At 50.8% G+C, this 13,369-nt stretch overlaps 9 protein-coding genes across 9 annotated transcripts; 5 read left to right on the forward strand and 4 right to left on the reverse strand.

Annotated features, from left to right (window-relative positions):
* Positions 1–378: 378 nt before the first annotated feature.
* On the reverse strand, positions 379–1,119 carry BU25DRAFT_221793 (uncharacterized protein). The gene has a single exon (XM_033701330.1). The coding sequence runs from the start codon at positions 963–965 to the stop codon at positions 471–473; it is 495 nt and encodes a 164-aa protein (XP_033565174.1). The 5' UTR covers positions 966–1,119; the 3' UTR covers positions 379–470.
* BU25DRAFT_221792 (uncharacterized protein) lies at positions 1,120–1,606 on the forward strand. Its single transcript, XM_033701329.1, has one exon. The coding sequence runs from the start codon at positions 1,274–1,276 to the stop codon at positions 1,523–1,525; it is 252 nt and encodes an 83-aa protein (XP_033565175.1). The 5' UTR covers positions 1,120–1,273; the 3' UTR covers positions 1,526–1,606.
* A 1,152-nt stretch (positions 1,607–2,758) lies between these two features.
* Positions 2,759–4,236, forward strand: BU25DRAFT_455326 (uncharacterized protein; the record flags this gene model as incomplete). The annotated part of the gene is made up of 4 exons (XM_033709936.1): positions 2,759–2,785; positions 2,834–3,137; positions 3,189–3,440; positions 3,491–4,236. The coding sequence occupies 4 exons, from the start codon at positions 2,759–2,761 to the stop codon at positions 4,234–4,236; spliced, it is 1,329 nt and encodes a 442-aa protein (XP_033565176.1).
* Positions 4,237–4,276: 40 nt separating this feature from the next.
* BU25DRAFT_221809 (YjgF-like protein) lies at positions 4,277–5,036 on the reverse strand. The gene has a single exon (XM_033701331.1). The coding sequence runs from the start codon at positions 4,751–4,753 to the stop codon at positions 4,316–4,318; it is 438 nt and encodes a 145-aa protein (XP_033565177.1). The 5' UTR covers positions 4,754–5,036; the 3' UTR covers positions 4,277–4,315.
* Positions 5,037–6,603, forward strand: BU25DRAFT_221810 (DUF1295-domain-containing protein). The gene is made up of 2 exons (XM_033701332.1): positions 5,037–6,106; positions 6,154–6,603. The coding sequence occupies exons 1-2, from the start codon at positions 5,319–5,321 to the stop codon at positions 6,476–6,478; spliced, it is 1,113 nt and encodes a 370-aa protein (XP_033565178.1). The 5' UTR covers positions 5,037–5,318; the 3' UTR covers positions 6,479–6,603.
* Positions 6,599–7,800, reverse strand: BU25DRAFT_407555 (DNA glycosylase). The gene has a single exon (XM_033705571.1). It carries the CDS (start codon positions 7,658–7,660, stop codon positions 6,728–6,730), a length of 933 nt encoding a protein of 310 aa, XP_033565179.1. The 5' UTR covers positions 7,661–7,800; the 3' UTR covers positions 6,599–6,727.
* Positions 7,801–7,896: 96 nt separating this feature from the next.
* Positions 7,897–9,658, forward strand: BU25DRAFT_333657 (Arginase/deacetylase; the record flags this gene model as incomplete). Its single annotated transcript, XM_033702491.1, has 8 exons — positions 7,897–8,151; positions 8,302–8,398; positions 8,619–8,683; positions 8,733–8,774; positions 8,825–8,975; positions 9,023–9,068; positions 9,121–9,485; positions 9,543–9,658. 8 exons carry the CDS (start codon positions 7,897–7,899, stop codon positions 9,656–9,658), a joined length of 1,137 nt encoding a protein of 378 aa, XP_033565180.1.
* Positions 9,659–10,494: 836 nt separating this feature from the next.
* Positions 10,495–11,414, forward strand: BU25DRAFT_407557 (progesterone binding protein-like protein). Its single transcript, XM_033705572.1, has 4 exons — positions 10,495–10,628; positions 10,684–10,721; positions 10,778–10,835; positions 10,883–11,414. The coding sequence occupies exons 1-4, from the start codon at positions 10,517–10,519 to the stop codon at positions 11,065–11,067; spliced, it is 393 nt and encodes a 130-aa protein (XP_033565181.1). The 5' UTR covers positions 10,495–10,516; the 3' UTR covers positions 11,068–11,414.
* Positions 11,415–11,735: 321 nt separating this feature from the next.
* On the reverse strand, positions 11,736–11,972 carry BU25DRAFT_333664 (uncharacterized protein; the record flags this gene model as incomplete). The annotated part of the gene is made up of 1 exon (XM_033702492.1): positions 11,736–11,972. One exon carries the CDS (start codon positions 11,970–11,972, stop codon positions 11,736–11,738), a length of 237 nt encoding a protein of 78 aa, XP_033565182.1.
* Between the last annotated feature and the right edge of the window lie 1,397 nt (positions 11,973–13,369).

Consider the following 13,369-nt stretch of genomic DNA (forward strand, 5'->3'; position numbering starts at 1 on the left):
GACACACGCGCCAGCCTAAAAGAGATATATGGCAACAACCACCGTGATAGGCAGACCGGTGGCACAAAACCTGTAGCATTTTGCATCCACTCAGTTGCAACTCACCTTCATTCAAATTGTCGAAGGTCAACGATATGCTCAATAGAGATCAGTGTCTTTAGTAACGCTCCTTAGTAGCTAATAACTTGAACTAGATAGAGAGTTGGATGCGATAATTCTAATATACGAGACTATATTTTCTAGGGGCAAGAAATCTCACAAAGACCTTTTCCGCCCGTGGGTGTGATACCCATTCAATTTCATATGCCATTCTTTGAGCACGGAATGATGGAAGAACTTCTTTGCGAATGAACGAACGCAGTGTTTGCGCATCGTACTTCTTATTAGTCCCTTGATGCATTGCCCAATATAATCCAAAGGTGAAAAAACCTGCCATAATCACTTCTCCTATGTTCTCCATCGTGACTTCCTTACAGCCTCCAGTTCTCAGCAACCTTCTGTGTGTAGCCGTCTTCCGAACATTGGCGGTCTAGAATCGCAAGTCTGTCTGCGACCTGCTTTCGGACCAATTCAAAAACAACTTCATGACATTCTACTTCGTAATTTGGGTAAAAACGGAGCCGCTCTGGAAGAAGACCTTGTATCCCATACACTTTATCCCTGATGTCGGTACATTGAGATGTTGCACTGGAAGGCGACAAGGAGTACCAATTGCGCTCGCCCCAAAAATCGAACAATTCGAAGTCCTCGTGCGCCATGCTGAAAAGTTTAGAAGTTCGAAGGAGCCGAATGACGAGGGAATCAGTAAACGTCGGCGAGGAGCAAGCAAAAACCCTGTTAGCGTTTCGAAGTTTTCCCAAGACACAGTTTTGGATCCGAGTCGGATGGCACGGTCTGAGGCTAGTAAGACTTCTTGAATGATTCAGAGTCTTTTCCAATAGCTGAGACATACCAGCCGTCGACATGTCTCAGCAAAATTCCTAAACTCCCTTTTGACTTTTCGTCGAACGAGGCGTCGATCGGTCCGAGAATAGACCTGTCAGATCTTTTTGCCCGCCAGCTGTTTATCAGCGCAATATGCTCATGGTCGTCTTTATTGACTTCGTCTTCCTCGTCATGTAAGTTCTCATCTTCCTCAACATTCTCACCTCAGTCACTCTCTGGGCCCTCGACGTAGGCTTGAACACAATCGTCGACCAAGTCTTAGAAGACAGGCGTCCCAGGTCGTCGAAGACATTGACAAGATCCATCAGGTCATCACTTCCTTCGAAGGATGGTCCCAGCCATATCAACACTTGTCTTGCTTTGGAGTACAGTTCTGAATTCGGCAGACTTGGTGCGCTTTCTCTTGCGCATCATCCTGGTTGGTACAGATCTGGTCTATCCAGAGCCACGGGTCGTCTTCCTCCCTGCGCGCTTCACAAAGGAAGTCGTACAGGTTTTGACGGATGTTAAAGACACCCTCCACAGATCCACCACCGAAGATACATGTCGTAATTTGAGCTTTCCGGTTCACTGCCTGTAAAGCATGTCCCATTCCAGTTTCAGACTTGCAAGACCATGTCTCACAATTGCAAGTTGAGACGATCGTGCCTCTGACTCGGGCAGGTGAAGCTGGAAGCCGCAGCTGGTATCGTGGCGGGGAACCGGATCATTGCTACAAACAGCATCTCGCTTGAAACTTTAACATGACCGTACTTGAAGACCACGTTGCTCGCCATCAGGAACTCTTGCACAGTTCAGACTCGAGTTATCCAATAGCTGCTGAGGAACCTGCACAATACTGTTGGTGCCTCGTGGTTTTCAAAGCACTTGCCTGTGGCACCTCCGCCAGTCAATTTCAGACCAGGAGACATGTGACTGTACAGGCAGAGCTCCTCTTCAACACCAACTTCTTGATGACCTCAACTGCAACTTCGCAACCCGGAAAGTAGTCGCCGAGCTACGCTAGAACACAAATTGCCTGGCTATAGATCTGTGCTATCATCATGGCCTGGCCGCTTCACTCAGCGACATCATTCTAGTTGATTTATAGTGCATCGATCCACAGTATACGCTCACAATCATCTTGTCGAAAGCTGGTCAGTGCTGAGTGCAAGTTGACAGTTATATCAATCACTTCGCCTTCGATGGTGATTGATCTTTTGTTCCGCGGGTTGCCTCATACATATGAGAATGCTTAGTACTGATGTATTGTTAGCCTCGAATACTGCCATGCATGTTCTGACTGACTTCGGTGCTCGCGTACAGGGAGGGCAATGATGTCTTCTTCTGATTGAGGATCTGCATCCGCCTATGGAGCGAGATGATAATACTGAAGAAGCAATTGATATCTTCGGTATAGTTTCCAGGTGCGAGATTCAGCAACCGAATCTGCCGCTCAGAAGGATCGAGCGATGTGTATATCATAGTTGAAATAGCGTAGCAACATGTTCAATTAGCATAGGTCGAACTTGCAAGTGTCGATGCGGCTGGAGGTTGTCAGAAAGATCAAGGATATCTCATTGTCGTTGGATTGCCGTGCACAAACGCTGGGCAGAAGGACGAAGTGAAATTCATCAACAGACGACGAATGAGAAGGAAGGAGCAATGAGGCTGCAGGAGAGGCGCAGGCATATGGGTCTTGGCGCTATGACGATGCAGTCACAGCCACAGCTCGTGCGCGGCAATGGCGACAGAGCAAGCTTCAAGTTTGCGCCAAAAACAACTCTTTACACAACACAACGCCCTTGCACATCGTTACAACACAACATACACAATGTCCGAGAAAGCAGGAACCGACAAGGTTCGTATACTTCCCAATTTCGAATGAAGCTTGAAGTAACACCAACAGCCCCCAGAGAGCCCCACAACGGCGCGTGAGCTCGACTTCGACGATGACAACGATGCGCCTACGTCCTCCGCACCAGAGAAGGCTGCCTCGCCACCGCCAGTTTCAAAATCGCCCAAGCCAGGTGTGAGGTTCTCCGAGCAGGCAGAAGAGATTCCTCCACAGAAGCCCCCGCGGCCTGTGGACCCAAATGTGCAGGCGCAGAACACACTCATTGAGGCGTTCCCTGACATCGATACAAATGTAGTTAAGGCGGTCCTCGTTGCCAGCGGTGGGAAGGTTGAACCTGCATTCAATGCACTGTTGAGTATGTGGTTGCCTGATATGACCATAGAGGGGCTGCTAACACTATAGAAAGGCATGTCCGACCCCAACTTCAAGAGCGAAGAGGCGCCGCCCCCACAGCCTCCGCGACCCCAGCCCCGTAGTCAGCTCGAACAGGATGAAATGTATGCTCGCCAGCTGGCCGAGCACTACCAAAGTCAAGGCGGCCAGCAGGGCCAGGGTGGCTATGGGTCACGGACCCAGGGCGCTGGAGAACGGCGGTCGCAGCCCTACGCAAGGTCGAATAACCAGAACAAGGATGAGCGCGAGTACAGCTTCTTCGAAGGTACGGTCGCCTGACTGCATATAAGAGTTGCGCATACTTATTGCTGGTAGATGACCTTCCCGAAATCCGCAAGAACATCGAGCAAGGCTTCCAGGAAACACAGAAGACGGTCAATAAGTGGATCACTAGCTTCAAGAAGAAGCTCGACGGCGAACCCGACGACTATGACCAATACGGCAATTCTGTACACCACGACCGAGAACACGGGCAGTCATCGCAGGGTCGACAGAACTTTGGTGCCTCACAGTCGGATCAGCTTTACGGCATCCGCAAGTCAGCCGAGCAGCGCCGTTCTGCTGATATGCGCCGCTCTGCGGACCACAACCGCTACGATGCGGACAACAGGGTGCTGGGTGACGACTTCGCCCAGCTCGAGATGAGGGACAACGACCCGCAGCAGAGGTCGAGCAGTCGTCCATCGGCAAACCCTGGCCTGTTCAAGCCTACCCCTGTTTCGCCACCTCAGAGCGGCCCAGTCGATGAGGTAGACGCTCTGTACCGAAACCCTTCCCCGAACAACCAGGGTGGAAAGTCTGGCGGTAAGAAGTGGCAGCCTCTCACGTCAGTTGCACCACACCCCGAGACCGACGATCACGACCCATTCAGCCTCGGGGATAGCGACGACGAGGACAACAAGACTAAGGACACCAACCCTGAAGATACCGAGAGGCTCAAGAAGGCTGCAGAGGCTAAGGTCAAGGAGTCGACAGCAGCTGAGCTGAAGCCTGCGACACGGAGCGGAAGTGTTGGCCAGAAGGATGCAGCCGCCGAAGCACTGCTGAAAGATGCCAAATAGTTGTCCACTTATGGACTGATTGAGGTTTAGTAGTCGACACTGGCTCCTTGCATGATACCAAATGAGCTTTGCACTCAGACTATCCATGCACAATTGCCCAGACTTCCACCTCGTACAATAACCCCTTCAGAGCCAGACTTGCAACCCCCAAAACCGTGTCAGGTGGCTTGTGACCATTTCCGTGCTGATCCATAAACTCGATCCAAAGCGGCGCCCATCCTCGTTCAACAACATGCTCCTTGTTCAAGTCTGCGTCGCCGGAATCATTGACAATGTAGTGCCGTACATGGACGATATCTCGTGGGCTTGCACCAGCTGCTTCCAAGCACTTCTTGACGTTCTCGTATGCTCCCTTTACTTGCTCGATCCAAGAGGCTTTGTAATCGCCTGTCTGTCCGGCAAGAGTTATGAATTTGGAAGTTGGTAGAATTGGTGTTATGCAGACATGCTTGTAAGAGGGTGGTGGTTCGTGGACCCCGGGAGGATTGAAGGCTTGGGGTTTGTTGTCGTTTGACATGGTGACTGAAATCAATTGAATAGAATCGAAACTGCTGCAAGACTTAAATATCAACGATTCGGAGCTGCTTTCGAATCAACGTCCAAGGCGTTTGCTTATGGATCAATGTCTTGGTATTTGAGGGGTACATTTGGTGTAGCTCGCGTAAACTTGCCGCGGTACACATGCTGAAGTCTGAGCCATCAGCGCCTTGACCAGCAAGTGAGCTATCATCGACGTCACACGTTGTTCCATCGTTCTTGCTCCACTCTGCAAACCCACTGTAAACACTGCACTTCGACAAAAGAATGCGCATAGCGAATGACACAGTGCAGCATGAACAATCGCGGCTGAATAACTGAGCGGGGTTCATTGGATCGTCAGTTCCTTGTACATTCACGGAAGCACGACAGGCGTCAGCCGAGCGAATCAAAACCAACACCTCTATATCCGCGACGCCCGTTACTAGCGTTACATCATGCGATGGCATGTGCTTTTGCGGGGAAGCTATGGATGAGCTTTAATTAAGATTGTCGCACAGGTTGCGAATCTTCTGTCACTCCTCTTCGACACTTCTCAACTTGAGATGGCGTCCGGACTATTCTCCAGGTCCAATCAACCTACGAGTGTTCCAGATGCTCGCATCCAAGTTGGTGAACAGCGACCACATGACATCTACCTGAATGGAACGCCTCCAGCTGCTCAGCATGCTTACAGCTATGTTGACAACACACACTCAAAGACACACGTCCACAGTGCCTCATTATTCGACGTTGGTATCTTGAAGGACACCCTCGCCCCCTCCCTTACTCTTCACTCTGGTCTTGCAGTCATTGCGTACGGCATATCACGATACACCCAACGCGTCGAAGTCAAGGACTGGCTCTGGCCCAGCGGACAGGTCGCCAATGCCTGGTGGTCTGCCATCGGCCGACGTCTTGCTGCAGGATTGACACTCACACAAGCTTTCCACCGTCTCTCTTGGCATGAACGGGTCGTGTTGACCGGTGTGACGCTTTGGGGAGGCCGACTCTTCTATCGCATTGCCCGTCGGTCAATCCAGCGCGGAGAAGATGATCCGCGCTACGCTGAAGTCAAGAAAGAGGATGGTTTCTGGAACACAGCTTTGTTTAAAGTCTTCATTCCTGAAGCTTTTTTCCAGATGCTCATCAGCTTGCCGTTCACAGCGCCGTTCAGGCATGAAGGTGCCGCGATGATGGGCTACCACCCTTATATTCAGATGGCGGCTGTTGGTCTCTTCTCTTCTGGTCTGGCTCTGGAGACTCTTGCAGACTACCAACTCGACCAGTACAAGGCTGAGGGTGGCCGAGGCATTCTCCGCGAAGGCGTATGGAGCATCGTCCGCAACCCCAAGTAAATTCTTCAGTTCCCTCCGTCAAAGCGTCGCTAACGTATTATAGCTACCTCGGCGACGCCCTAGTCCACATCTCCTTTATTGTCATGCTATACGGCAGTGACATGCTCGCACCAATCGAACTCCTCGGTCCAATTGCAAACTACTGCTTCCTCCGCTTTTTCGGTGGTGACAAGGAGAAAGAGCAGCACCAAGTGCGCCGTTACTCTGCTTCTCAGCCCGACAAGTTCGCCGAGCTTCAGAAGTTCCGCGCGGACAAGAATGCTTTCTGGCCGAGCATGGAGGAGCTTAGCAACAAGTGGCTGTGGACGGTTCTGGGTATTGGTGGACTAGGTATTGCCATTGAGCAGACATTGAGGACGCTGCACTAGGCTGGTGCTGGTGAGCATATGATGTGGAATGCTTAGCCGATTGCCGTACAGCTGGTGCAGGTGAACATATGATGTGGAATGCTTGGCCGATTGCCGTACTTGCAGGCGTTTGGTGCCTCCGTCATGGTTGAATTGATGGATTCTTTTTGGTTGTCCTGCTTAGCAAAACCCAACTCAGCATAATCCATAAGATCGTACGATGCTCAAAAGATGTGAAAGTGTGGACGACAGTTGCTCAGACGCCTCTCTTCATGCCGCCGCGTTCTTGTTGCGGGTGACAAGATCTTCATCTTGAGGGTCTGGCTCTTCGTCCTTGACGTCTACTTCCCGTACATCGACGGGTTCTTCCTTAACAGATCCTGCATCAGCTATGCTCCGCATAGCGGCTTCCGCTTTGAATCTGTCTGTCTCACCAGTACTGAGCTTTCTGCGCTTGCCAGTCAACTCATTCCAATCCCAACCATCATTCGCCCATCTCCACTTTAAATACGGCTTTAAATCCTTATCAAGTGGCAGCACTCTTTTCCACTCCGGTTCACCCCCCTCAACCTCCCTCAACCTATCCCGATAAAAGATCCTATAACTATCCAGCGCATACGGTCCCATACCCGGCAAATGCGCAATCTCCCACCCTTGCCTCTCATCTCCCATCCCCAATATCTCATCACGCTTAACATCTGCACCACACCCTCTATCCGGGTAGTGCAATCTTCTATACCTCCGTTCTTTACACGGCGGTGCCGCGATCCATGCCTCAGCTAGCGCGATCAGACGTTTGGCACGAACATTATGCAGACCGAGGGGTTGCAGTATCTCAGTCAGCTCACCGAGCTTCGCCTGGGATAGGTGGAAGGGTGTGGGATATAATGTCAGGGTCTGGAAGAGTACAGGGCGAGCTGCGCTGCCGTGGGTTTGGTTCCAGAGGATGACTTGGACTACGAGGGCGTATAAGCTATCTTGTATACGCTCTTGGATCAGACCGTATCCTGCGGGACGGAGCTGAAAGGGCAGGTTCTCGGGTTGTGGGATGGTTACTGGGCGATTCGCTTTGCGTTGGGGAGTGAAGTGGTGCGAGACGCGTTCTTGTCGTTTCCTCTTGGTGGCGGGTTTGGAAGGGGTGAGTAGAGGGCTGGACGCCGGGTCTTGCTTTGTCACAGTTGATTGTGATCTTGTCGTTACCATGACCAATGTCAGATAGAAATTTGATAACGATGTAGTTTTGTTTACTGTTGTCCAGGACCGGAAACAGTTCGACATAAGATGCATGCGGCTGTACCTGCCGCTTTGGGCCGAAGAGCGCCCGCGGATACCTAGCCGCAGACATGGATGTACCACCAGAAGTACCTGAGCGCCAAACTTCTGGGGCTCCCATCACACTCTCCTTTTGAACGACACAATCGGATCTTGTGCCATTGAAGATGTTGAGCAAGTTGGCATTGTCCGCTTTGATTGCGGCGTTCGCAGCCGTAGATGCACGCGAGATCAGCTTCCCGTCCATCTCCGGATTTTCCTCGGACCAAGCGGTGATGGACATCATCACACCAGACATCACTCAAGCCAAGTTTGAAGGGTTGACGACATATGCGAATCTACCATATGTGCATTGTTTGGCCCCAGAAGGTGAAGGAATTGAGAAGTTTGACATTGCGATTCTGGGAGCTCCTTTCGACACTGTAAGTTATCGATCATTCCCCACGACGCTTTCAACCTGTAACGTTGGAAAGGAGGGCCGATAGAAGACTTGAGCCATTATATATGCCCACAAACTTGTAGCACTGGGCGTCTGACCCACGGTCTCGGTATGGTCACTGACATGCTGGCAGGGAGTGACAGCACGACCCGGTGCACGGTTCGGGCCGAGTGGTATTCGGCGTGGCTCACAACGGATCAAAGCCGGTGCGGGTTGGAGCATATACACAGGTATGTTTGTCATGAAGTCGTATCCAGTCTTCTGGGGTGTTGTGATACAAAAGCCTATAATTGGAGCGGTGTTGAGCGCTGAGGACAACATGATCAACATGTTGCGCTGCATGGGTTTAGCGAGCACGGCGGACATGTGCATCATGATTGTGCTTTGTGCTGTAAACCCAAGATAGAAAACATCAGTGGAGAGCCCATGATGACAGCTGACAGCGTTCAGGACAGAATATATTCGTCGACTGGGCGAAGATTGTAGACTGTGGAGATGCACCGTTGACTTTCCTGGTGAGTCAATGAAGATGAAGGAAAGACTCCTCAACTAAGCTTTCTCCAGGACAACACTATCGCCTTGAAGCAGCTCGATAAAGCGCACAAAGTGAGTAACACCCTCTGACGGATAGCATGTCCACTAACAATGATGGTGAGGTGACTTCGGCAAGAAAGACCAATTCAAGCGCCTTCACTGTTCCACGCATCGTAACACTTGGTGGAGACCACACCACCACACTGTCAGCTCTACGATCCACCAAAGACCATTGGGGTCCAGTCAGTGTAATTCATTTCGATTCCCACATAGGTAAGCCGAGCCTGCACATTCTGGACGCGACTGACAGCAAAGTTCAGATACTTGGGATCCAAAAGTCTTAGGTGGAGGCATCTCACACTATGCGTGAGTATTGTAAGCGTGTGTAGGAAACCCAAACATGCTGATGCATCTACAGAGGCGTCAATCATGGGACGTTCTTGCATATTGCCCATGAAGAAGGTCTGATCCGTAATACATCCATCCACGCTGGCATCCGAGCACCAGTTACTCGTTCGAAGGGCGATGTGCGTAACGATGTCAGGTGCGGCTTCGAGATCGTGCGAGCACGGGACATTGATCGACTGGGCGTGTCTGGTGTCATTAAGGCCCTAAAGAAGCGAGTCGCCGGAACAAAGGTCTACATCAGCGTAGATATAGACGTTTTGGACCCGGCCTTTGCACCAGCTACTGGTACAGCTGAGGTTGGAGGCTGGACTACTCGCGAGCTTCTGTCCATTCTTGACGGTCTCGAAGGACTGGAGGTTGTAGGAGCTGATGTTGGTAAGTTTGGGAGCCAAGGCTGTCAGTTGCAATGTGCTAATGAGTTGGCAACAACAGTCGAAGTTGCACCGATCTACGATAATCCGGGTGAGACGACGGTACTGGCTGCTGTAGAAGTCGCTCTGTCGCTGCTCACGTTGATGGTGAACAAGCCTGTGCATGCTGATGAGTAGGTACCGGATCGCGAATGTGAAGACGATAGTTGGCTATGTAGCAACACGTCGACCCCGGAGATGAATGTTAATGCATATTGATGTATCAGATAGTAAAGGCGCATTCGTCAGCATAACCACTTTCATGATGCAGAGGAAGTGGGCTATAACGCCCGGGTCACCCAGCATCGTCAAGATCAGATGGAATGAATCAACACCCCCATTTGCAGCCCAAATATTGAGCTTTTGTTCCTGAATTTTCTGCTGAAGATGTCAGATGAACCTACCAAGGTTCAGAAGCGCTTCAGGCGTCATTTTGAGACCCCGCCACCCATTATACAGGTCAAAGAGCAGGCCTACAAACACCTTACAGTGGATTATTTGTACCACTGCTCCTTTGACAAGAAAGCAGAAACATGGCAGGACATACAGATTGCTGCTAGGGTAGTAGCTAAACATGGGAAAGAGGCCTATCACCGCACCGCAATATGGCGCCATGTGAATGAGATTGCTCCCATTACTGAGCATGTTGCATCCCAGCAGGATGAGCATCCTCCCAAGCAACAAGCAGAGAGGAGAGAGTGGTCTGACATCCAGTTAAAGGCTTGGCTGCGCAGCAAACACTGGAAGGATGTGCTATGGTGTGATGAATTGCACTGGAAGTTTACAATAGTATTGTGCTAATTGTTGTTCTGTACTGTTGTATTGCTGATTTTGGTGGGTGGTCCGGGTGTTATAGCCCACTTCCTCTGCATCATGAAAGAACCAATCGTGGAGGAGCCATTTGTGAGCTAGTGCTAGCGTCGAATCTTGCCGAGGTGGATTGCAGCTTCCAGTTGTTGAACATGTAGACGACACTCAAAACAATACGAACGCAACATGTCCGGTACAGAAGAGCCAAAGAAGGAGAGATTCGCACCAAAGGAGCCAGTGGCATTGAACCCGCCCAAGAACGACCTGATCTCGCGCGAACACCTTGCCAAGTGTGATGGTGAGCTACCCCGCGCAATGTAGTGGCGGCGACAGTACTGAGACCGATATGCTAGGCACAAACGAAGGCTACCCTACGCTAGTCGGCATCAAGGTAGGTGGTCAATACTGAACGCGAATGATGGAGCAAGTAACTCACAAAGTGTTCAGGGTGATGTGTTTGACGTGAGTGGAAAGGAGACATACGCACCCGGAAAGGGTTATCATGGTAAGGTCGAGTACGCACCTTTCTACTTGCCTGCTTACTCGACATAGTCTTTGCTGGCAAGGAGCCCAACCGTGCGCTCGGCATGTCATCTTTGAAACCAGAAGATTGTGTATCAGACTACTCCACGCTTTCCGAGACTGAGACCAAAACCCTCAATGACTGGCACACCTTCTTCAGCAAACGATACAACATCGTCGGACATCTTCAGCCTGAGAACGAATCAAGAATCTGATCATCTTCGGACGCATCGCCAATGACAATGAGTCTTTCAATCTATATCTTGACACCGGCGACTACATGACCGTACATGAGTATACTGCTCAACTAGATACCAGCAACGGCTTCGAAGCCTTGAACAAAAGAGAATCAGTCACGTTGTCTATCTTTCTGAGTCACAATTTCTCTCCTACTTCGCAAGACCCGACATTGTGCCGCTACTCATGTTTTCGACTGCAGTCAGCTTCATAAGACGGCGGGGCAAGACGATCGGCAAAGAGACCTATTCTCGACCTGCCAACTAACGATTTATGCGAGCAAACATACTGCAGGAAATTTTGAGCATGTGTTGTACTTCGTAACACTATCGATTATGGCTCAAAAGGCCAGTTGTTTACCTAATACGGGGTATCTATGTACACATTTGCTAATGTGAAGTAGCTGAAAAGAACGTTCACCATGTGCCGAAAGTGATACATCAAGGCCAAAGCCTGCCTCGTCGCTGAAGACCAGAACGCCCTCGTATTTCGAAGCCATACCGGCCGTGCCCGCGATTCATCAGAAAGCAAAACAGAAGAGCAATATACATGCTGCCGCAAACACCTGCCAATCAAACCGGTCCAACAGCTCATCAAGTCACTGGACCTTTGGATCTTCCTGTCAGAGTCAATCCTCATACGAAGGTCATCTCCCTCCTGCGTAAATCGACTGCACACCGCGAGCCAGACCATTGGCCTTCAAGTATTGTCGATGTTTGGCGCAGTTCTCACACTCGGTCTCGTGTTGCTCCCACTGGCGTCTGATGTTCCAAGCACCGAAGCACTGATGGCCGGGGTCATTGCGTGCAAAATGACAATACTGTTGGAGGCGCTTCTCCTTGTGACCGCAGGAAACGAAGTAGATCTCCTCGTAGTAGCACATGGCGGTTGCGTGTCAGAATTGGGGTGGGTTTAGAGCTACAGCATCGTCAGCTTTGAATCATCGTGTGGACACTTCAACATACGGTGGTGTGTGATCGGTGGCGGCTTAGAGCACAGATGTCGACAACGTCGCGTTATTGCTACTGTGGCTGATCCGAAAGCAGTTCGAGGGCCTACAGCAACACAAACCTGAGTTTGAAAGTCGTTTCTGATGGAACTTGATGGTGAAAGACTGTTTATCGAGCAGTATCGCCCACTTTATATGTTGCCGCTCCATATGGACGTCCGCGGCCTGTAGCCCTCGTTGGCAACCGCGCTATGCTTGACATACTCGTCGTAATGACTTCTTTTTCGACGACCTTGCAGCACGCGGCGACATGTAAGGTTGCACACTACCTGAATTGCCTTCACCCCGGCATCCTCGACCGTCACAAACGAATCGCCTCCCCGCATCTCCAGGTTCCTGAGAGACCCACAAACCTCTCCTGCTTGGCTGATTAGCGAGGCCTACCACCATTGTTACGTCTTCCACTAGCACCGATCTACCTAGGACTTCTTCGTGGCTGCACAGGTGTACAGCCTTGGCTTCGAGTGCTACCCAAGCTACTCGATAGCTGTTCGAATCTCGACTTTGGCTCAGCCCCCACTCTTCTGCAGTGTATCCTTCAAAGGGACGTCGAGGCACTGCAGTACGATCGCGTTGGATCACAACACCTCAAACGCACGGACACATCATTGGCGGCGCATGTATCGTCCACCATCCCGGAATCTGGTCGAGATCAATCGGAATGCAAGCGATCTTACAGTGCGATTGCGGAGCTCTTTTTCACGTCTAGCTCCATGCACCCCCACACTGGCCTTCGCCTTATTCTTCTCCACACCAACGATGGTCTCGCCAGACGTCTGATCTACCTCATGGCATCGGCTGAGTGGGCTTCAAGCGAGACACAGAGAAGACTTGTCAATTTCGTTGAACGCTTCTCTGCACTCGTGCACACCCCTGCAATGTGTGTGTCACCTCAGCCACCAGTCACATGCGTCGAATTCCCCTGCTCGAGTGGAGCTCAGCGCGTGCTTGCTTGCGAATGAGAGTCGACCTCCAGCAAACTTGCTGCATGGCTTCATGCAGTCCAATCCTAGTCAAACAGCCTCCGAGTTGTTACCGAGGCGAGCCGCCACCGTCGCTACAACCGTTTGCTGAGCATATCTCGACTAAACACAATCGATCAATCAATCAACCAGTTTGCGGCTACGTTGGGTCGCGTTTACAAATCGAGTTTTGCAAACTTGAGACACACTACCAGCAGATGGAGTCCTGCTTTTGCATCAAAAATACTATCGGGGCCATGCCAATCTTAAGAGGTCTGATGCTGTATGACATCTATGTCTGCACTCAGG

The sequence above is a fragment of the Macroventuria anomochaeta genome (assembly GCF_010093625.1).
Source record: "Macroventuria anomochaeta strain CBS 525.71 unplaced genomic scaffold BU25scaffold_5, whole genome shotgun sequence".
Taxonomy (NCBI): domain Eukaryota; kingdom Fungi; phylum Ascomycota; class Dothideomycetes; order Pleosporales; family Didymellaceae; genus Macroventuria; species Macroventuria anomochaeta.

Coding starts and splice junctions, on each gene's coding strand:
- BU25DRAFT_221793 (XM_033701330.1), bottom strand. CDS start 965: ATGTCGACGGCTGGTATGTCTCAGCTATTGGAAAAGACTCTGAATCAT.
- BU25DRAFT_221792 (XM_033701329.1), top strand. CDS start 1,274: ATGGTCCCAGCCATATCAACACTTGTCTTGCTTTGGAGTACAGTTCTG.
- BU25DRAFT_221809 (XM_033701331.1), bottom strand. CDS start 4,753: ATGTCAAACGACAACAAACCCCAAGCCTTCAATCCTCCCGGGGTCCAC.
- BU25DRAFT_221810 (XM_033701332.1), top strand. CDS start 5,319: ATGGCGTCCGGACTATTCTCCAGGTCCAATCAACCTACGAGTGTTCCA. Junction 6,107..6,153: donor AGCATCGTCCGCAACCCCAA/GTAAATTCTTCA, acceptor AACGTATTATAG/CTACCTCGGCGACGCCCTAG.
- BU25DRAFT_407555 (XM_033705571.1), bottom strand. CDS start 7,660: ATGGTAACGACAAGATCACAATCAACTGTGACAAAGCAAGACCCGGCG.
- BU25DRAFT_407557 (XM_033705572.1), top strand. CDS start 10,517: ATGTCCGGTACAGAAGAGCCAAAGAAGGAGAGATTCGCACCAAAGGAG. Junction 10,629..10,683: donor ACACCTTGCCAAGTGTGATG/GTGAGCTACCCC, acceptor CCGATATGCTAG/GCACAAACGAAGGCTACCCT. Junction 10,836..10,882: donor ACCCGGAAAGGGTTATCATG/GTAAGGTCGAGT, acceptor TACTCGACATAG/TCTTTGCTGGCAAGGAGCCC.